Genomic DNA, 21572 nt, shown 5'->3' with positions numbered 1-21572 from the left:
CCTGATTCCCCTCCCTTCGAGTTTCTTCATGCAAGTGAGTAACCGATCATGTAAGTCCTCCAGCAGTTCGTCTTCGTATCGCATGTATCCATTCGCAACGTATTTGTCATAAAGCGGTGGAAACGTGTGGACTGGTACATTATTGTGACTTGATTTCCCCTTTTGATCTGTATTCCTTCCTCAAGGACATGTTGCAGAAGTAAGCCAATTGCGATTGTGTTCGCTCGGATGATGCTGCACTTCCCATTGATTTTCATCCCTCCTCCTGACGTCATCTCTTTTTGTTGGAGAACATATCCTATTCGCATGGATCTGTTTTTTCTGCCCTGCGTGATGTCTCCTTCAATAGCTGCTGTGAAATGCCTTCCGCCTTGATGATTGCTGCGCGGCTGGATCTGATCCCTTCGTCTGTTACACAGCTCCTCATACGTTGGGAGGATGTTGTCCTGGAGCTGGTCTCGTAAGTGTGTTGGGAGTGTGTGCCTAACTAGTATCCATAACTCCTCTACAGTTTTCGTCAAGCACCTATTCCCTGTTTGCAAGAAGTTTGCTGCATAAGCTATTTGAGCGCCTTTCGGGACCCGGCTGATAATTTCAAAACCTTCTGGTATCTCATCAATGTTATTCTTCCATCCTATCAGAATGACATGTATTAAATCCAGGATTTGTTCACGAAATCTCTTTTGTTTGTCCATCCAAACCACCACTCTGTGCAGTTCCCTTGCTCTCTTTTTGCCCAGAGCCTGGGGATGTGTGTGTATGGTAGGCCAGTTACGAAATGTACTGATGTCGCATTCTGTAATCTCTGCTAAATGTTGTAAAAACTCGTATGCCAATGGTTGTGTTGTTTCTTGGCGAACCTCTGATACTACCTCCTCGAGTTGTTGCCACCATGCTGTAGCTTCTGTTTCGCCGTCGTCCAATGCATTAACTATTTCCAGCAGCAGATGGATGCTTTGATTGCAGTCTCTTCGGTTATTACCGTCCTCTTCCCTTGTTGCAGATGCGAAGGGAGCCGAGTCCAGCGACGCTTCCAACCATTCTATTGGTGGATCCACGGTCTTGCTTTCTTCAATTTGAGATCGCTCAAAGATGGCTATGTTCCCTTGAACTTTGAAAGGTATGTTGCTTGAAGTGTGGCTGAATCTTTCTTGCTGATTCCCTCCTTCATCATAACAGGTGGGGTCATGTTGGAGCCACCGCCTCAAAATTACCCGGGTACAAGCCTTCGTATTCGTCTCCTCTCTCCCTTGGTCCGGTCTGGCTAGTTTCTTGTGTGGCTGAAGTTAATGTGGGCTAGCCTCCCTTTTTCCTTTCCTTGTCTTGTTTGGGGGCTTCCCCTCCTCCCTGGCTGGCCTTCTTCTCTTCCCTGTTCCTGCCTGCTCAAGTCCGAGTTTTGCCCAGATGACATTCGCTTGCAGATATTGTGCAAGGATTTCTTCTGCTTGTTCCCTTTGCTTTGGGAATGGCCAGAGTCGGATGGGCAGGTGCAGGGAGATGCCCTCGGTGTCTGGGACGGGTAAGACACTTGTCATGGAGTGGAAGCCTACTTGGGGCAGTAGTCTCCATGCCTTTGCAAAACTCTCCCAGCCTTGCCGAGCAGGAGATGTAGGTAGGGAGTTTTCTCCGGACAGCAGGGAGTTTTCTTCTGAGAGCATCTTGTCCTCCAGGTCGTGTAAGATGGCTATTGTCCCCGGTTTCATCTTGCTTTCAATCATTTCCCAACTGATGGTGGTCTGCATTTTTTCCGCTAACGAGAAATCAGATCGGGCAGACTCAAAGAGAACGTGTAGCTGGTTTATTGTTTGACACCCCCATTGGTTGCACCATGATGTTAGTTTGTGTATCAGACTGCTTTTGATATCATCATCCACCCTGCATTTCTTATTCGTTTCTTTCTCTAGATACCGAATCGCCGCCCTTCCCAAGATGGGTGCTGGATGGGGGAGTTGGAGGCCTCCTCTGTCCCAAGGTAGGTGAAAGATAGCGTTGCTTGTACTCTTGCTCAATCCCATAGCTCTTTTGAATGCTCTGGTCCAGAGGGTATCTAAGGTTTGTAAGTCTATAAGGAACCTGCCAGGAAATAAGGAACCTGCCAGGAAATAAGGAACCTGCCAGGAAATAAGGAACCTGCCAGGAAATAAGGAACCTGCCAGGAAATAAGGAACCTGCCAGGAAATAAGGAACCTGCCAGGAAATAAGGAACCTGCCAGGAAATAAGGAACCTGCCAGGAAATAAGGAACCTGCCCTGAGGAAATAAGGAACCTGCCAGGAAATAAGGAACCTGCCAGGAAATAAGGAACCTGCCAGGAAATAAGGAACCTGCCAGGAAATAAGGAACCTGCCAGGAAATAAGGAACCTGCCAGGAAATAAGGAACCTGCCAGGAAATAAGGAACCTGCCAGGAAATAAGGAACCTGCCAGGAAATAAGGAACCTGCCAGGAAATAAGGAACCTGCCAGGAAATAAGGAACCTGCCAGGAAATAAGGAACCTGCCAGGAAATAAGGAACCTGCCAGGAAATAAGGAACCTGCCAGGAAATAAGGAACCTGCCAGGAAATAAGGAACCTGCCAGGAAATAAGGAACCTGCCAGGAAATAAGGAACCTGCCAGGAAATAAGGAACCTGCCAGGAAATAAGGAACCTGCCAGGAAATAAGGAATCTCTATACCCTAAACCCTATGATTATTATTATTATTATGTGAGTTTATTAGAATGCTAGAATGTTGTTCAAGCTGCTTATCAGCCCTCACACTTCTCCTCTGTTCAGCTTCCTCAGCCTCAGTCAGAAGAGTTGCCTCTCCTCCCCTTGGCCTTCGGTTGCCTCCCGGAGTCCTACCTTCTCTCCTTACCTTGCCTACCTTGCTGGCTCGTCGGTTGCTCTTCGACTTCGCCGTGTTGTCTCCTCGCCCTCGCCTTGCTCTTCTTCCATGACATGTCTTCCTCTTCTTCATCATCTTCCCTCATCTCCACCCGCAGTCGCCGGTCCTTCTTGCAAGTTGTCCACCTTCAGCGAGCAGGCCAGCACATGCATCTCTGCGAATTTACTCAGTGCTATGAACAGGAAGCTAAGAGATCGACGCTCTATGTCGTCGCTCTCCGCCTCCAGGCTGCTCAAGCTCAGCAGCTGCCGTTGCCCGTGGCGAGAACGCGCTGCCCCTCCTTGCCTTCTTGCTCTCTCCTTGCACGCGAGTCCAGCGCTTGCTCTGCAGCCACTCCCCCAGCTTCTCCTTGAGAACGTTGCGTCCCACTCCCTGCTCCTCTGGCGTCTTCGCCCACTCTCCCAGCGACATGAACTCCAGGCTCCCCGGAGAGTAGAAGGTGTCGTGGAGGTTGCCAACAGCCTTGTCCAGGACCAGCTTGATTGGCTCGCTCGTCCCCGTCTCATCTTCGATGACTGCTGACAGCTCGCTGACGAGCTGCATGTCCTCTTGGCTTGAAGGAGATGCTGCCTCCATTGTGATCCTCTCCAGGTCTGTAAACTCCAGCCACTCTCCCTCGCTCTCCTCCTGTCGCTGCGCTGCGTCGCTGGTGCCCCGCTGACCAGCTGCCTCAGGCTCCATGTCGAAGCCGCCGGGTCCGTGACTGCTTCGAGCTTGGTTGCTGCGCCTTCGAGATAGAACTGAGGGCAGCTCTTTCATCATGCGTCGAGCATCCTCCGTGGAGCCGAGGAGTATGCATAGCTGGGACCCGTGTTCAAATCCTCCTCCATGTCGATGCCTTCAACTTTGATCTCGAGCCTGTTAGCGATCTCCAACAAGACTCTCTTGACTCTTGCGATGGACGTGTTGCCGCCGTTGCACAGCCCCTCCATCTCCTTCCTCGTGAAGCGAGACTTGATGATGATCTTGATCTCCTTGCCGTCCTTGCCGCCTGCCTTCTTCTGCATCCTTGATGCCTTCTTCAACTTGTTTCTGGACACAAAGCGATCAGCTGTCAGCTCAGCTCGACTCATCGCTTCGCTCTCTCGGAAAGCTCGAAATGCCGAGGCTGTATCATTCGCCTCTGGGCAGCTCGAGGAGACGATCCACTCCACCTCCCTCTGTCTCCAGATGACGTTGGCCCCTACAGCGACGAAGCCTCTTGCTGGCCTAACCAGCATGCCTGCCAGCGGCCGCTGGAGTTGGACCGCTGCAAGGGACTGGCCCAGCAGCTGATAGCGGTAGACGTCAGCAATCTCTGCTGTTGTCATGCTGCACGATGCTCACATGTACAGCTGTGAACTTGCGACCATCGATCGCGAAGTCCTCTCTTCCCTGCCAGAGCTTCTCCGCTTGTGCATTGCGGAGGAAGTCACCGGGATCTCATCAGCACTCGCCATCTCGGGTCTATACGGAGCCTTCCACATGATTGCTTTACTCTCTTGCACTGAGTCTACGATCAGTCCGATCTCTTCGAATTTCTTCTTCAGCTTCTCTTCATGGTTGACATACACCGAGGAGATGCCCAGGAGAGTCATGGAGATGAAGGAAGTCACCTCGTTGGATGCGTCACTCCATCCAGTCATTGCTTCTTGCAGAAGCTCACGTCGTGCCTGCTGACATGTCGAGCGGATGGCTTCTGCGATAGCGTCGGGGGTGCATCCCTCCACAGCCTTGCAAGCCTGGGCTGTCCTGCTGTTCGGATAACGCTTCGCGAAGCTCTTCACCCTCTCGACGAGATCAGCTTCGAGGACAGAGGCATTCACAAGTCCGCTCTGCGTGTATTGGCATGATCTCCGATACAGCAGGTTGCGAACTTCGAACATTTTCATCATACTGAAGAACCATACTTAGAAAGCTGATAAACTATACAAACCTCTCGCTTGCAGCTTCCTTGGCGCCCTGGCGGCTTCCCCTACACCACGCGTGCAGCCATGGTGCCTGAAATAACCGGCGCCTCCTAAACCCTAAACCCTTATCCGAGTTCTTACAGCCCACCCCCTACTCTTAATCTTGAAGAGGTGGGGTACTCGATGCAACCGCTCGATGGGAGGCTGCAGCAAGGGGAGGGGAACGCTTCCAACGCTTCCCGTGGGCCGTTTGGGATGCTTCTTGCATGCTCTGACCCCCATTCGGATGTCTTGAAATGGGATTTCGGGGTCAGATGTGACATTTCTGCACGCTAGCCCTGTTTTACTAGGTAGTCGCTGATTTTCTGATGAACGCATGCGCACCCAATTTCTGATCTCGCGATGCAGGCTCATACGTCACCAGGACGCAAGACCAGCAGAAGCTCGTGGTTTTTTGTGAATCTCATGCGAGTTTTGGATGATTCTTTGCCCATGATATGTGAGAGGCTGCGCTGCAGGTTCATATGAATTCATAGGAATTCAAGCCTAGACGGGAGACTGACGGGAGCCAGCCTGGCAAGCAGGAGAGGACGAGAGACTGACAGGAGCCTGGATGGGAGCCAGTCACTAGTAGGAGGCGAGCGGAGATTCTGTGGAGGACAGAGGCGGGAAGCGGCTCATAGGTTATCTGCATGCTTGTATTGATTCTAAAATTGCTGCTTCAAGGGGAGATGATGCACGGCCCCCAAGCCTTAATCACTGTGCATCACCTTGCAGCATAGGCATAGGCAGGTCAACCTAGCTGACTACAACACTACTGACTCCCTGCCGTCGCTTGTCTCAGCTTGCCACCACAGCGTCATGGAATAAGGCTACCTAACTGCCAGCACACTGCTCCCTACAGTAGCCTGCCACCACTGCAGTGTCAGGTCCTTGAAGCCCACCCACCGGATGTGCTGCGAGAGCCAGCCGGTCCTCTTCCTGCTGTTCATCGTCACCGTCACATCCTGTGGCTCGTCGGAAGCTGCAGGCCATCTACCCTGGCGCACAAGGTGCCGCTCTAGAGCTATGTCATAGTCCTCCCCGCTGATGTAACCGAGGGAGCACTTGTCGTCTAGAGCGTCAAGGGACGTCCAGTCGTCAGGGTTGTCCTTTCCTCCCACGATGAACAGATGACGGAAGGACCTGCGGATGGACTTGATGCCGAAGGTCCTGTCACCACTCCTGCACGAGGACGACTTCACCTCCAGCGGCTCTCGGCACAGCGGCAGAGGTTCACCCCGACTCGACCCGCTGACCTGTCTCTGGGGCCCAACTATGATACACCCGTCGCTCTTGCCATGCAGCCCACCTGCCTGTGCAACGTCGATCAGAAGCTGATCGGCAGGGATGCCGATGCTCAAGGCCTTCAGTGCCAAGGGAAGCTTCCCGGCAAAGTCTAGCGAGTCCCGCCTCCTCTGCGACACTTCAATCCGCATCTTCTCCTTCAAGCCCTGGACGTAGCTTGCGTTCCCCACAAGGCGAAGCAGATTCGAAGACATCAAGGCTCGCAAGATTAACTCGTCAACCTGACCTTCTCCATCTCGACACCGCGGCTCATGATCTGTGTCCAGGCACTGCAAAGCCCCTACAGCGCCGTACTGTGAGCTGCCAACAACGTGCACATCCGATGTCATGACATCATCGGCCACTGAATCTGCACCCTCTCCCGCCGCCGGACAAGGCAGGCGAGGCTCCGAAACATCAGGCCGCTTGGCTACAACAGGAGAGTGTAGCATGGATGTCTCCGCTGCCCCCGTCATCTCCGATGTCTCCGCTGCCCCCGTCATCTCCGATGTCTCCGCTGCCCCCGTCATCTCCGATGTCTCCGCTGCCCCCGTCATCTCCGATGTCTCCGCTGCCCCCGTCATCTCCGATGTCTCCGCTGCCCCCGTCATCTCCGATGTCTCCGCTGCCCCCGTCATCTCCGATGTCTCCGCTGCCCCCGTCATCTCCGATGTCTCCGCTGCCCCCGTCATCTCCGATGTCTCCGCTGCCCCCGTCATCTCCGATGTCTCCGCTGCCCCCGTCATCTCCGATGTCTCCGCTGCCCCCGTCATCTCCGATGTCTCCGCTGTCTCCGCTGATGGACAGCAAGGCGGCTGGCAACATCCGCATGATGGACTCGCTTCATCCTTGCAGGTGCGCAGGGGCACGGTATGACCGCAACAGAACGGGGACGGTGGAAAACTCAACAAGGCAGGCCAAACCATCCCAGGGAGCAGGAATGTGTGTGTAGGAAGAAAGTGACCAAGGCATGAGGAAGGAGAGGACGAAGAGCCGGGGAAGGAGGAAGGAGAGGCATGGCAATGGAAGGAGGAGCCGGGGCAAGAACAAGAGGAAGAAGGAGCATGGTGATGGAAGGAGGAGCCGGGGCAAGAGCAAGAGGAAGAAGGAGCATGGCGATGGAAGGAGGACAGGTGTGGGGGGGAGCAGCCGGGACAAGAGGGGGGGGGGCAGCCGGGACAAGAGGGGGGGAAGCAGCCGGGACAAGAGGAAGGAGCGGGGGGATGGGAGGAAGTTGAAGAGCAGGTTGGGAGACCCAAGGAGCAGGAACAAGACACAACAGGCGCTGATATCGCGTGATTCAAAAGCATTTTCGCTTTCCAGAGCCGTCGAGTTGGCTGGGGCAAGTTAAAATAACTTCAAATTAAAGTGAGGTTCAATATCTTCTTCAATATACACACCAATCTTTGAAAGATTGATGAATATAATTCAATATCTCCCTTAAGATTGAAAAATTGTCCACCCTACCCGTACGAAAAAAAACCTTCCGTCGAGTGTGGTGGAGCAGGTGGTGGAGGTTGAGGTGAAGGTGGGGACAAGGAGCTGGTGGGTAGGGGCATATGCGTTTGAGACTAGGAAGAGATATAGAGAATATCGATGATAGGCTAGGTAAAGTCTCCCCTTGCTACTAATTTTAGTGGGGTCGCTTGGGAAAACATGCCGGAACTGCGTTTCGCTCATCCTTGATTTCAAAATCTTCTTCGATATAAACAGCAGTCTTTGAAATATTGAACAATATATTCAATACCTTTCTTAAGATTGAAAGGTTGTGCACCCTACCCGTGCGAAAAAAACCTTGGTCGAGCCAGTCGAGATGTCAACATTTAAATGGGGGTGGGTGGTGGAGGTAAAGGTGGAGCGCTGGCAAAAAAACCTTTGTCCTTGCTCACCCTACCCGAGTACCTGTCAAACGATTGGTTGTACCACCTCAAACACCTTCGCTCTCTCACCCTCGTTGAATGCTACTAGTGTCTCACTTATAAAATCGAATCGCTCTCACCGGCATGATTCGAGTCCCCTGCCTCCCTCCTTCATTCGACTACCCCTACCCGCTATTTGCCTACATCCCCAAATCTCCACCTACCCCACCCTCTGTTCTCAACCTCCGCAATGCCGTACAACTGCCCTAATTGCCAGGCAAGGAGCAGCTGCGATGAGATGCTGTTACCTTGAGTGACATGTTTGATGATGGAGACGTTTCCTTTGCTCCCCCGCATCTGATCCTTCCATCATTCAACTCCTTTCTTGGCGGCTCCTTCACTTCCTCATAACACTTTTTTGACCTTCTGACTTGTGTTTCTCCAGATCGTGATCGAATATGATACCAACGACAGCACAAAATGCGTAATTTGAATAGCTTCCAGTAGGCGTCACCTGACTTTGAGTGTTTTACGTTCTGCCGTGAATTGCAATGTTGTTATTCGGAAGGCGGTAAGCATCAGTCTGTGCAGCATATGCTCAGGGAACGATGGGACTGACATGTTTTGGGCAAATTCCTGGTTTTTCCTTGCTTGCATCGGTTAAATTCGTCTTCATAGGGAGTAAGTGTCATATCATATGATGCGCTCAGGGAACAATTTTGGCTGACATTTCATTTTGCAAATCTCATCGGTTATTGCTCGGATGGACTGTCGATGATGCTGGATAGTGGGTAAGTGACGAATATGTACCATGCTCTCAGGGGATCATTGGACTGACATGTATTTTGCAAATTCCTGGTTTTTCCTTACTTGCATGGATTAAATTCGTCTTCATAGGATGTAAGTGTCATATCATATGATGCGCTCAGGGGATGATTGGACTGACATGTATTTTGCAAATTCCTGGTTTTTCCTTGCTTGCATCGGTTAAATTCGTCTTCATAGGAAGTAAGTGTGATATCATATGATGCGGTCAGGGAACGAATGGCTGTGACATGTGTTTTGCAAATTTCCTTCGCCTTTGGCTCGGATGGATGGAATGGGTCTGGATAGGATGTAAGTAACGCTTATGAAATTATGCGGTCAAGGGACGGTTGGCTGACATTTGATTTGCAATTGCTACTCTTTCCTGGCTTGTTTGGATGGAATCTGTCTTCGAAGGGAGTAAGTGTTTTTTCATATCATATGATGTGCTGAGTGGACGATTGGCTGACGTGTTTTATCGAAAACGAAATCACTCCCATTGGTTACTTGCCGGGATTTGAAACGATTATCTGGATAGGGAGTGAGTAGCATTTGCAGTGATGCGGTCAGAAGACGATTGGCTGACATTTCATTTTGCAAATCTTATCGGTTATTGCTCGGATGGACTGTCGATGATGCTGGATAGTGGGTAAGTGACGAATATGTACCATGCTCTCAGGGAACGATATGGCTGACATCTTTTTATGTGTTTTGTTTTCACCCGGTGAAACAAAATGGGGCTGGATAGATTGTGAGTATCTTGATTGCAAGATGCGGTCAGGGGACGATATGGCTGACGTGTTCTTTGCACTTTTGTGGTGTCTCATCGGATGGGTCATGAATGTGGCTGAATAGAATGTAAGTAACAATAATGAAAGATGCGGTCAGGGGACGATAGACTGACATGTCTTGCTTCCATTTGGTCTGTTGCGGTTGGGATGGACTTGCTTTGGGTCTGGATAGGCGGTAAGTATCTTGATTGAAATGATGCGGTCAGGGGACAATGGGCTGATATTTTGTGTGTATTTTTGGGTTTTCGTATCGGCTGGGGTGTGAATGGGATTGGATAGTATGTAAGTAACAATCTTGAAAGATGCGGTCAAGGGACGATTGGCTGACATGTGGATTTGCAAATTTCTGGGATTATCGTCGGTCGGGTCGTGAATGTGGCTGGATAGTATGTAAGTAACAATGATGAAAGATGCGGTCAGGGGATGGTTGGACTGATATTCATTTTGAAAATTCCTGGTTTCTCCTTACTTGCATGGACTGAATTCGTCTTCATAGGGAGTAAGTGTCATGTCATATGATGCGGTCAGGGGACGATATGACTGACATTTGTTTTTGCGATTTCCTTTGTTTCTGCTCGAATGGATTGTTCATGGGTCTCAATAGCGAGTAAGTAATGATTATGAAATTTGCGGTTAAAAGTTTTAGGGGACGATTGGACTGACATTTTCTGTGTCTTTTTCTTGATTTCTAATCGGATGGGTTGTTGATTGGGCTGGATAGCGAGTAAGTTATGATTATAAAATATGCGGTCAGGGGACGATTGGCTGACATTTTGTTTTGCAATTTCTTTGTCTCTGCTTGAATTTTCTGGGATAGTATGTAAGTGACAAATGCAATTGATGCGGCACAGAGATGGTTTGGACTGACATGCCTGTTTTTCCCTTTCCAATGGCTGTGACTCACATCGTCAGTGCTGTGTAAGAATTGCCTAATTCGCCGTCCATGATGTTTCTGAACTTGTGTTGTTGCATGTTGGTGGTGAAAACAACCATGGCAGAATGTAAGTTGAACAGATCGGAAGAGATAGACCTGTCGCTAAATGTGATGATTGACTTCGTTGTTCAGTGTGCCAAGTCGAGCGGATGGTCCAGTTACCATAAGGTGCTCCATTGTACAAGTGATGAGACCTGACGGATGGTGTCGGTAGTACGGATGCAGCCATTGCAAGTCCCGGAAGGAAAAGGAGGAGCGAGACCGGAAGGAAAAGGAGGAGCGAGACCGGAAGGAAAAGGAGGAGCAGGAGCGGAGGGAAAGGGAGGAGAAAGAACTGATCAAGAACAGACAGGAATCGTGTATTCGTGGTAGACATACTGGGTATCCAATATCAAGCTCACTTTTTTCATTTGTAATTTAGGCGAATCATTCCATGCATGGTCAGGGAGAGAGATGATAGTCACAGTCTCCATTCTGTCGAAGCTGCTTGCTTTCGGTGAAGCAGTTGATCAGCTGATTTCTTACACTTTAGGGAAAGTCGATAAAAGTGGATCTAGTAACGACGGAGAAGTCATCATGGTCAAGCGAAGATTGCAACGCATTCCAACGGAGCTTGAACGTGTCAACAGTGCACAGTGCAAGCCATCAAAGGCATTCCAAGACGTGATTGAAGCGATCAGTGTACTAGTCAGTGACGTGACGAAGTGGGCTGGAAAGACATCAGTGAAGAAGAAATGGGGCTCAACAAAGTATCGGAGATTGTTAGCAACCGACATGCAGGAGCTGGATTCCTGTATCAGCACCTTGAATCTGCTTGTCACAGCGCAAATGGATCGATCTGTCGCTTTGTCGAAAACAGGAACGTCGAGTTTCGACAGCGAAGCTACCGCGTGGGCTGATGCGCCGGTGAAAACCACACAGGCGCCACCCGTTGACCATCATCACAGGAGACTGTGGCCATAAAGAGAAGCTCGACCACAGGAAGCTTTAGCGAAGCGAAGGATGATCAAGTCTCCAAATCTGCATTCACCGGGGCAAACGACGAAAGGAAATCTATCTTCTGAAATTTGATCGGTTCTACTGAGTGTCACGTCCAGATTGCTTGTTTCGGCCTTGATGGAAGCCGATTTGATGCGTGACCAGATTGAGCTGCTAATTCCCAAGTTGAATCAACTGGGGGTATATTCAAAGGAAGACCTTGACTTGGTAGAAGATGCTTCCGAGCTCGGAGATTTGGGCATGCCCTTGATGGTGATGAAGAAGCTTCGCAAATACTTTGTAGATGAAGAATTCTAACTTATCGGATTGGAATGATCTTCATCTGTAGGAGTCAAGAAAAATTGGAAATCCCTCTTCAGGCGAATCGCAGTCAGTAAGACAGCACGCCATTACCAAGTTGGTGGCCAATCTGATTAATGGCTGACTTTTGCTTCCGTAGCAGGAAGGTGATTGTATTGTAGCACAAGGCCATGAAGACCAACTATTCGACGTCAGCTTGAACCCTGAAAGCAGCGACTGCATTCGTAGTGATCAAGAATCAGATCACGATGTAGCGATCGCCTTCGCTAACTGGATGCCGGAAGAGGAGAGCACGAGGCAATTCAATCCGAATGACGTGAAGGTATTTCTGGACCAGATCGACAAGGGGCCATGCGATGCTGCAAAGGTTAGATTGGTTTAATCTTTTTTGTCCAAATGATGGCCAGCGCAGATCATCGGCTTCTCCGAATTCCCCTTCACCAACGGAAGGAGACTGAAAGAGGCTGACTGGACCATCGAGCGCGAGTACTGGCTGAAGGTCGATCGTATCGACAGGCGTGTGGCTGGGGAGGACGGTTACGTCATCCTGCACGTGCACTACGCGGGCAAGTGGAGCCCCGCAAGGGACAGGCGAGACACATCGGTGATCACGCAACTGAACATCCGACACACGACTAGGAAGGTGGAGCTCGCGTACCATCGCAAGTGCGTGGACCTCAACAAGTGGAGGGAAAGGCACGGGAGCGAGGTGCTTCCCAACCTGCCAGCTGAAGGCTGGCGCTGGCGGGAGAATCCGGGCATCTGCAGGGCCATGCATGGGCTGCTGATGGAAGCAGAGCGTTGCACCAGCTGGGTGCGGTCTCTTGTTATCCCTAAAGCCTTGTCGCTTGCAACTCCAGCAGGAGCAAGGAAAGCACTGATCATCAGCAACAAGAAGTACCAGCACACGCAGATCAAGGACCTTCCCAACGCCATCATGGACGGCTCGAAGCTTGAATCAGCCCTGATGGAGCTGGGGTGGGATGTGGAGTTCGAGGTGAACTTGGGGCTCGAGGACATGGTAAAGGCTGTGAAGGGCTTCAGGGACTCTGTGAGGGAGGACCGCGATGCCGCCTTGTTCGCTTTCATCGGGCATGCGGTAGAAGTCAACGGGAAACTTTTCCTCATCCCCAAGGGCTTTCAGGCAGACAGCTTGACGGACGAAGACATGGAAGAAGATCTTGAGAGCTATGCCCTGCCCTTCAGCAAGGTTCAATCTTTCTTGCGAACTGCAAGGAAGGGACAAAAACCAACTGTTTTCGTACTCGACTGCTGTCGCAGCAACGGGCTCTTCGCCTCTGCTTCTCGGTCCTTTGATGTAGGAACAGACAAGCTCAGCGCTCCTGGGATCGACGTGGTCAACTCTTGCGTTGTCTATTCCACGCAGGCCGGACAGGTAGCACAGGATGGGGAGCCAGGGCGTGGGGGACCTTTCATGTCGGTATTTGCGGCGAACATCCTTGTAGAGGACAAGAGTTTGAACGATGTGATGGAAGAGACAAGGAAATCTGTGATGAACAAGACCAACATGGTCCAGATGGCCCCGTTTGTGTCAATGCTTACGGAGGCTTTCTTCTTCAACCCCAGCTGTCGAATTGATGGTGTGAACTTTGCGTGAAGCGTGTGGAATTCTATGATTGTTCTGGAAGAGTAAAAGGATACTATGACGTAGCTCTAGAGCAGCTCCTTGTGCGCCAGGAGCATACAAGCGCCACCATTAATGTACAGCTCTCACAGTAATATTGCTGATGCCCTGTAAGATCGTTCCAGGTTTCAAGGCTGTTGCTTTTTTTCCGTGATCACAACCGCTGTGAGCTGTCAATTGCACATGGCTACCGTGTCTACTGGGGGTTGGCCTGATTGTTGATGAGCCAGCCAGGCTGAATCTTTCACGGCACGAAGCTCGTGAACGTTCAGCCTGGTGATAGATCATATCACCTCCAAACAAATTCCACCTGTCCTTCTATTTCGGTTCTTTTTGTGTTGAAGGCTGTCCAACCCGCACCCTGACGCCACCATACTTGGCCCTTCACTCACAGATCAGCATGGAAGTCACTGGAAATTACATGCAGGAGGGCTTTGACCGGTTCCTCGCCATGATCCGGGAAATCGGCAGCGCACACAATTTCAGCCTGCTCTATAGACACCCGGACAAGGATGTGCTGGAGGCTGACACCGACCTTAGACCTGCCGCGCAGTTATCAAGGATGTGAAGAACATGAAAACATGTGTTTACATCGGACAACATGGCCTACCGCAACAAGGACAGGAAACTCTTCCGACGTCGGCTGACACCTGCCCCTGTAGCTGTATGATCGACTCACAGCTACCGCCCCATTGCTCCGTGAGTGACTGAGATTTCTGCTCCTAAATCGTCGTATGGGTGTGTCAGTCCAGCGAGAAACGGAAGAGCATCAGCGAGGAAACAAACAGCAGATCAAGGAAGCAGAAAGCGGAAGAAGACTCGCCGGCACCTGGGCCAACTGGGTTCAACCAAAAAGGACCTCGGCGGTTTCAACCAGCAGATTAGAAGCGCCCAAAGATCGCTCAATAGCAGCACAGCTGCTCACACATCAGCTTAGGAAGCATGAGTTCATTCTGCAATATAACAATCTTTGAGAACCCTGGGGCGACGGAGAGATTCGCGACCCTTCGACGCAATGGAATCTTCACTTGAGACAGCTCCTTTCGCCCTCCGGGACGAAGCCGACGAGGACAAGGAGGCTGAGCTGCGAATGCTCATACATATCTCAAATCACGTAGGAGCGAACGGGCAACCACTCTCCTATGAGTTCCTGCATCATTTAGGGAAGTTAGCTGGAACAATCAACTTCGTCAACTGGCCAACGCTATACCCCATGAGATGGGTGGACCCAGTTGGAAGCTACATCAGCCGCTCACTGGTAGAGGCGGGGCTGATTCAAGAGGCATAGCGGCAACAGAATGGCGCCGGTGCAGATCCGAACATCAAGGGCCACACAGGGTGCAGCATGCAGCAGGTTCCGCCGGGGCAAGGAGGAGAAAGAGGAGCATGGCGTTGGAAGAAGGATGCATGGGGAAGGGATGAAGATGAAGAGCAGCTTGGCTGGCCCAAGGAGCAGGGACAGGGACAAGCTGCAGGAGCTGTAGCGTGTAGGAGAAAGGGAAGGAGGGGGTGGTGGCAGTTGTCGAGCGGATACCATTCCGTTGGAACGGAAGATCAGCAAAGCTTTCTTCAGGGGGACAACCACTGGCGGCATCTACACCGAAGACAACTGGAGGAACTTTGCGAGGACCAAGATCGTCAAGGCTTCGTTGGATCACCCAGACCTCATCGATGCTCGCTTTACCAGGGTGATGCAGACCGAGTCGAAACAACTGCCCAAGATCATGAAGAGGGAGGGGTACGTGGTGAAGAAGCGAGTGGCTCATTCGGAGCAGTGGAAGTTCAAGCTGATCATCGTTCCTGATGGAAACTCAGTGCCCGATTGTCTCCTCGACTTTCTCGCGAGCAACGTCGTCGTGTTGAAGCAGAAGTCAGAGAACGAGGACCCCCGCATCTGATTAACTTCAGCCCCCTCCATCACCCCTACTCCTCTAGGTACCCCTCCTTGTAAGGCCCCTCTCATCTCAGACCCCTGTCTCCCGCCGCATCTGATTAACTTCAGCCCCTAGCAGCACCCCTGGTTCCTTACAAGATCCTACCTGGTATCGCAAACTTGCATGGAAGCGGCACCGAGGCCAAGCTGAAGTACTACGTCCAGCTGCACGGCAATGACGCAGCCGAAGTCAGTTTGCTGTCAGACTGGTATCCCTGGAAGCGCTGTTCACCTTGCGTGAAGGTCACAAGGACCCTGCTGGACATGGTCAAGTTGATGGTGAGCTCTCTGCTCAAGCCGGAGCACAACGGCGTGAGATGGGCAGGCGTGGAATGAGCGTGTGATCGCTACTAGAATGTTTACTCGCAGAAGGTATCGCTTGTCGGGATACACAATATCAGCTGCTCGTTGGTGGAGTGAGAGAGGCTAAACTCAAGGTCACACTAGTACTCTAATCAAGTCTACTACTAATACTAACACAAGTTGTCTGTATTGTTGTCTGTATCCTCTGCTCTATCTATGATGTGATAGATAGTCATCACATCGCCCGTCCGAGTCACGTCCCATCAAGTACGTCGCAACTTGTCTGTACAAGCTGCAGCTTCTTGTTCTTGTACAATCCTAAGGTCGCGGCATATTGCATGCCAGCGGTCAAAGCGAGCGAGTGATGGTTGCAGGAGAGTCAGCGAGGAGCATATGAGGAGGGGGGTAGGCTTAACGCTTAACCTCCTCTCGCTCACCATTTCCTCGACGGTCTTGACTGCAAGGTTGAGATTGAGAGCAGATGTCTGATTGAGACCAAGAGTCTTTCTTCGCCGGCACTTACGAGCACTGACGCTAGCTCACACATATGACTGTATTCAGCCCCTCCCTTCCTCCGGGCGACCTCGTGCACGCCTCAGCCGCTACGATGATCGATGCCGGAGGAGACAAGTTTGAAAGTAGCGACAAACGTATGATCCCACACCATGTGGTTGTGACTTGATGCCGAAGGTGCCCTTCGCACTTCTACAAGAAGACGACTTCACCTCCAGCGGCTCTCGATACAGCGTCTCCCCCTGCCCTCCTCCGCGCCTCACGCTCTGTCCATGTAAACCACCAGCCTGTGCCAAGGCCAGCTTGCCGGCAAGATCCAGAGAGTCTCGGCTCCTCTGTGGCACTCCATCGCGAGCTGTGCCCGGATGACTTGCGTTAGCTACACAGACAGCCTATTTCTCAGCTCAGACCCTTCATTCTCGCATACCGGTGTCACGGCATGCAGCTGCTCAACATTGGCAGGCCGCTCAGCTGCATCGCGAGTGTCAGGCCAGGGAATCAATCTACCTTTGTCTCAGCTGCAGCGAAGGCCCTTCGGACGTGCAAGAGTGAACGTGTCTGCGATTCTTCCCCACCGTAACCAGCCAAGTCTCGCCTTCTCATTATCCTCGTCCTCGTCATTATGGACAACAGCACCATCTCTATCCTCATGATCATCTCCATCACTCTTAACATTCTCATCCTTCTTCTGGTACATGCTCTCCGTTCCTTTACTCGTTCTCTTCCTCCTTCCCCTCCTCGTCCTCCTCCCCCTCCCCACCCCGTTTGCTCCTTCCCCACTCAGGAACGGCCAGCTCACTGCTTGATCTGTCTCAGAATACAAGTCGCTCGTCCTCAATGATCTCGTTGACCCCAACACAACAATATCACATCAAACTCCACAGGCCCCAACGGTTTCACATGCTCCCATGACGGGTCAGCCTGGGAGCTTTTTGTCCCTTCATGAGAAAAATTGTCCTCGCTCCTTGCTTCACGGTAGTCTTATCGTTTGACAATTTCTTCCTTGCCATATCTGAATACGAGCGAGTCGCTGCACAAGTTCTGTTGAGGAGACCTTTGTTCGGCTGTTGATACACCGTCCCCACTGACACTACCTCTTAGAGGGCATCAGCAATGGCAGCAGAGAGATTGCTAGCAGCTTCACCTTACTGCTCCAAGGGGAGATAATACACGGCCCCCAAGCCTTCTGGCTTACCGGATGGTAACAACCAGTCAGGTGCATCACCTTGCAGAAGAGGATCGAAGCTAGCAATCACTGAGTGATGATTAGGTCAGGCTACCTAAGTGTCAAAACACTGCTCTCTACCGTAGCCTGCCACCACTGCAGCGTCAGGTCCTTGAAGCCCACCCACCGGATGTGCTGCGAGAGCCAGCCGGTCCTCTTCCTGCTGTTCATCGTCACCGTCACATCCTAACCGAGGGAGCACTTGTCGTCTAGAGCGTCAAGGGACGACCAGTCGTTAGGGTTGTCCTTCTTCCCACGAAGAGATGACGGAAGGACCTGCGGATGGACTTGATGCCGAAGGTCCTGTCACCACTCCCGCACGAGGACGACTTCACCTCCAGCGGCTCTCGGCACATCGGCAGAGGTTCACCCCGACTCGACCCGCTGACCTGTCTCTGGGGCCCAACTATGATACACCCGTCGCTCTTGCCATGCAGCCCACCTGCCTGTGCAACGTCGATCAGAAGCTGATCGGCAGGGATGCCGATGCTCAAGGCCTTCAGTGCCAAGGGAAGCTTCCCGGCAAAGTCTAGCGAGTCCCGCCTCCTCTGCGACACTTCAATCCGCATCTTCTCCTTCAAGCCCTGGACGTAGCTTGCGTTCCCCACAAGGCGAAGCAGATTCGAAGACATCAAGGCTCGCAAGATTAACTCGTCAACCTGACCTTCTCCATCTCGACCCCGCGGCTCATGATCTGTGTCCAGGCACTGCAAAGCCCCTGCAGCGCCGTACTGTGAGCTGCCAACAACGAGCACCTCCGATGTCATGACATCATCTGCCAGGTCTCCAGCTGCTTGCACTGAATCTGCACCCTCACCCGCCGCCGGACAAGGCAGGCGAGGCTCCGAAACGATCATCTCCGATGTCTCTGCTGTCCCCGTCATCTCCGATGTCCCCGTCATCTCCGATGTCTCCGCTGTCCCCGTCATCTCCGATGTCTCCGCTGTCCCCGCTGCTGTGTCTGATGGACAGCAAGGCGGCTGGCAACATCCGCATGATGGACTCGCTTCGGACGGTGGAAAACTGAACAAGGCAGGCCAAACCATTCTAGGGAGCAGGAATGTGTGTGTAGGGGGAAAGTGACAAAGGCACGAGGAAGAGGAAGGAGAAGCATGGCAATGGAAGGAGGAGCCGGGGCAAGAGCAAGAGGATGAAGGAGCATGGCGGTGGAAGGAGGGCAGGTGGGAGGGTACGCAGCCGGGACAAGAGGGGGGGAAGCAGCTGGGGCAAGGGGAAGGATGCGGGGGATGGGAGGAAGTCGAAGAGCAGGTTGGGAGACCCAAGGAGCAGGAACAAGACACAACAGGCGCTGATATCGCGTGATGACACGAGCACAAAAGCATTTCGCTTTTCAGAGCCGTCGAGTTGGCTGAGGGCTGGGGGCATGTCAACTTTAAAGTGAGGGGGGTGGAGGGGAAGGTGGAGGGGACATGGAGCTGGTAGGTAGGGGCATATGCGTTTGAGACTAGGAAGAGATATAGAGAATATCGATGATAGGCAAGTAGGTGGAGTCACTAGGAAACGCATGTTGGACGGGTGCAGCCGTGATATTCGTCTTGATTTCAATATCTTCTTCAATATCTACTCCAATCTTTGAAAGATTGAGCATTTTGTTCAATATCTCCCTTACGATTGAGTTTGTTTTGCCCACCCTACCCGTACAGAAAAACAACCTTTGTCCTTGCTCACGCTACCCGAGCACTTGTCAAACGATTGGTTGTACCACCTCAAATACCCTTCGCTCTCTCACCCTCGTTGAATGCTACTAGTGTCTCACTTATAAAATCGAATCGCTCTCACCGGCATGATTCGAGTCCCCTGCCTCCCTCCTTCATTCGACTACCCCTACCAGCTATTCGCCTACAACCCGAAATCTTCAACCTACCCCACCCTCTGTTAACAACCTTCGCGCAATGCTCTGCGACATGTGCCAGGCAAGGAGCAGCTGGGATGAGATGCTATTACCTTGAGTGACATGCTTGATGATGGAGATGTTTGCTTTACTCCCCCACATCTGATCCTTCCATCATTCAACTCCTTTCTTGGCGGCTCCTTCACTTCCTCTCAACACTTTTCTTGACCTCCTGACTTGTGTTGCTCCAGATCGTGGTCGAGTATGGTACCAACGACAGCACAAAATGCGTAATTTGAATAGCTCCTAGTAGGCGTCATCTGACTTTGAGTGTTTTACGTTCTGCCGTGAACTGCCATGTTGTTATTCGGAAGGCGGTAAGCATCAGTCTGTGCAGCATATGCTCGTTCAGGGAAACGATTGGCTGACGTGTCCTTTGCACTTTTGTGGGTGTTTCATCGGACGGGTCATGAATGTGACTGAATAGTATGTAAGTGCTCAAAGATGCGGTCAGGGGATGATTGGCTGACATTTCTTTCATGTATGTGTCGGTATTTGCTCGGATGTACCGTGGATGGCGCGGTATAGCGGGTAAGTGACGATGATGAAAGATGCGGTCAGGGAACGATTGGACTAACGTTTGTTTGGCAAATTCCTGGTTTTTCCTTGCTTGCATGGATTCGATTCGTCATCATAGGGAGTAAGTGTTATTTCATATGATGCGGTCAGGGACGATAGACTGACATGTATTTTGCAAATTTCTGGTTTTTCCTTGGTTGCATGGACTGAATTCGCCTTCGTAGATCGTAAGTGTCATATGATATGATGCGGTCAGGGGACGATTGGGCTGACATGTTTCGTTTGTTTCTCGGTTTCTCATCGGATGGGTTGTTGATTTGTCCGGACAGTTGGTAAGTGATGATTATAAAATCATGCGCTCAGGGGGCGATATGGCTGACATGTATTTTGAAAATTCCTGGTTTTTCCTTGCTTGCATGGATCAAATTCGTCTTCATAGGGAGTAAGTGTCATATCATATGATGCACTCAGGGGACGATTGTCTTGACATTTAATTTTTGCAAATTCCTGGTTTTTCCTTGCTTGCCTGGAATAAATTCGTCTTCATAGGATGTAAGTGTCATATCATATGATTCGCTCAGGGGATGATTGGCTGACATTTTCTGTTTTTTCTTGGGTTTTCTCATTGGCTGGGGTGTGAATGGGACTGGATAGGTGGTAAGTACCATCTTGCAAGATGCGGTCAGAGAAGACTGGCTGACATGTATTTTGCCATTCGGGTCTTTGCTGGCATGCTCTGGGTTGCGGCTGTTTTTTTCCTAGTGCTGCGTTTGCTCCTACGATGATGAATCTGAAGATCAAAGGCAAGAAAACATGTGCCAGCACTGCAAGGATCGACGCTCCTGCGTGCACAACCTCGAGCAAGATCTTGTATCGTCAAGACCCAGCATACAGGACGCCATCGCCAAGATCGAGAAGGTCCGCGAGCACGTCAACAACGTGGGGAAGCCATTTGCCGAGAGACTGGATCTAGTCAAGTGCCACTATATCTTAGGGATGCAAGAGATAGATACCTCTGCTGTCGAAGAAGTGAAGCAGCTCCTGTCGGGCGGGGAGCTCGGGAGCTGCTACAACACCGAGGAAGGCACGCTCAACATGTCTTTGCGGACAGATAGTATGCAACGATATGTGATACGAGATCTGAGGATGAAGAGCCTGCCTCGCTGGATCTCCAAGCTCGGCCTCGCTTTTAAAGTCATCGACGTGTCCGGTAACCCCAGCTTCTCCCACCTTCCCTTGGACGAGCTCTGCAGCATGGAGTCTAGCCTGCAGGAGGTCAAGTGTGAGGGCTGCGTCAGGCTGCAGCTGCCTCCCCCTGAGATCGCCAGTCAGGGAGGGGCAGCTGCTTTCACGTACCTGCAGAGTGTCAAGAGAGACAGCGAGGCGAACAAGCGGATCAACGTCATCCTCATAGGCAACGGAGAGGCAGGCAAGACGAGCGTGCTGAGAGCTCTGAGGTCAGACAAGGACAAGGCGGACAAGATCGAGGTAGACAGGAGGACGATCGGGATAGACCTGCACGAGTGGAAGCCTGAGGACGCTGACGGGCTGACGTTTGACGTGATGGACTTCGGGGGGCAGCAGATCTACGCCAAGACGAACCAGTACTTCATCGTGAGGCGGGCCTTGTACCTGCTGGTGTGGAGCGTGAGGGTGAAGCGAGACAAGCAGAGCAAAGAGGATGGAGGGGGAGGCATGGAGGAGCTGAAGAAGATGATCTCTACATGGCTGCGAGC

The 21572-nt window shown here is 51.6% G+C and overlaps 3 protein-coding genes across 3 annotated transcripts; 2 read left to right on the top strand and 1 right to left on the bottom strand.

Annotated features, from left to right (window-relative positions):
• Positions 1-3642: 3642 nt before the first annotated feature.
• GUITHDRAFT_122317 (hypothetical protein) lies at positions 3643-4758 on the bottom strand (the record flags this gene model as incomplete). Its single annotated transcript, XM_005818417.1, has 3 exons — positions 3643-4155; positions 4211-4258; positions 4300-4758. 3 exons carry the CDS (start codon positions 4756-4758, stop codon positions 3643-3645), a joined length of 1020 nt encoding a protein of 339 aa, XP_005818474.1.
• A 1806-nt stretch (positions 4759-6564) lies between these two features.
• On the top strand, positions 6565-18239 carry GUITHDRAFT_59079 (hypothetical protein; the record flags this gene model as incomplete). Its single annotated transcript, XM_005818416.1, has 2 exons — positions 6565-6888; positions 18144-18239. Coding segments are annotated over 2 exons (420 nt in total), but the record flags the coding sequence as incomplete, so codon positions are not given.
• A 2346-nt stretch (positions 18240-20585) lies between these two features.
• Positions 20586-21174, top strand: GUITHDRAFT_156566 (hypothetical protein; the record flags this gene model as incomplete). Its single annotated transcript, XM_005818415.1, has 1 exon — positions 20586-21174. A coding segment is annotated over exon 1 (506 nt), but the record flags the coding sequence as incomplete, so codon positions are not given.
• Positions 21175-21572: the final 398 nt, after the last annotated feature.

Source organism: Guillardia theta (genome assembly GCF_000315625.1).
Source record: "Guillardia theta CCMP2712 unplaced genomic scaffold GUITHscaffold_311, whole genome shotgun sequence".
In the NCBI taxonomy this organism is placed as follows: domain Eukaryota; class Cryptophyceae; order Pyrenomonadales; family Geminigeraceae; genus Guillardia; species Guillardia theta.
The sequence above is the reverse complement of the archived record's forward strand: the minus strand, read 5'-3'. Positions and strand labels throughout refer to the sequence as shown.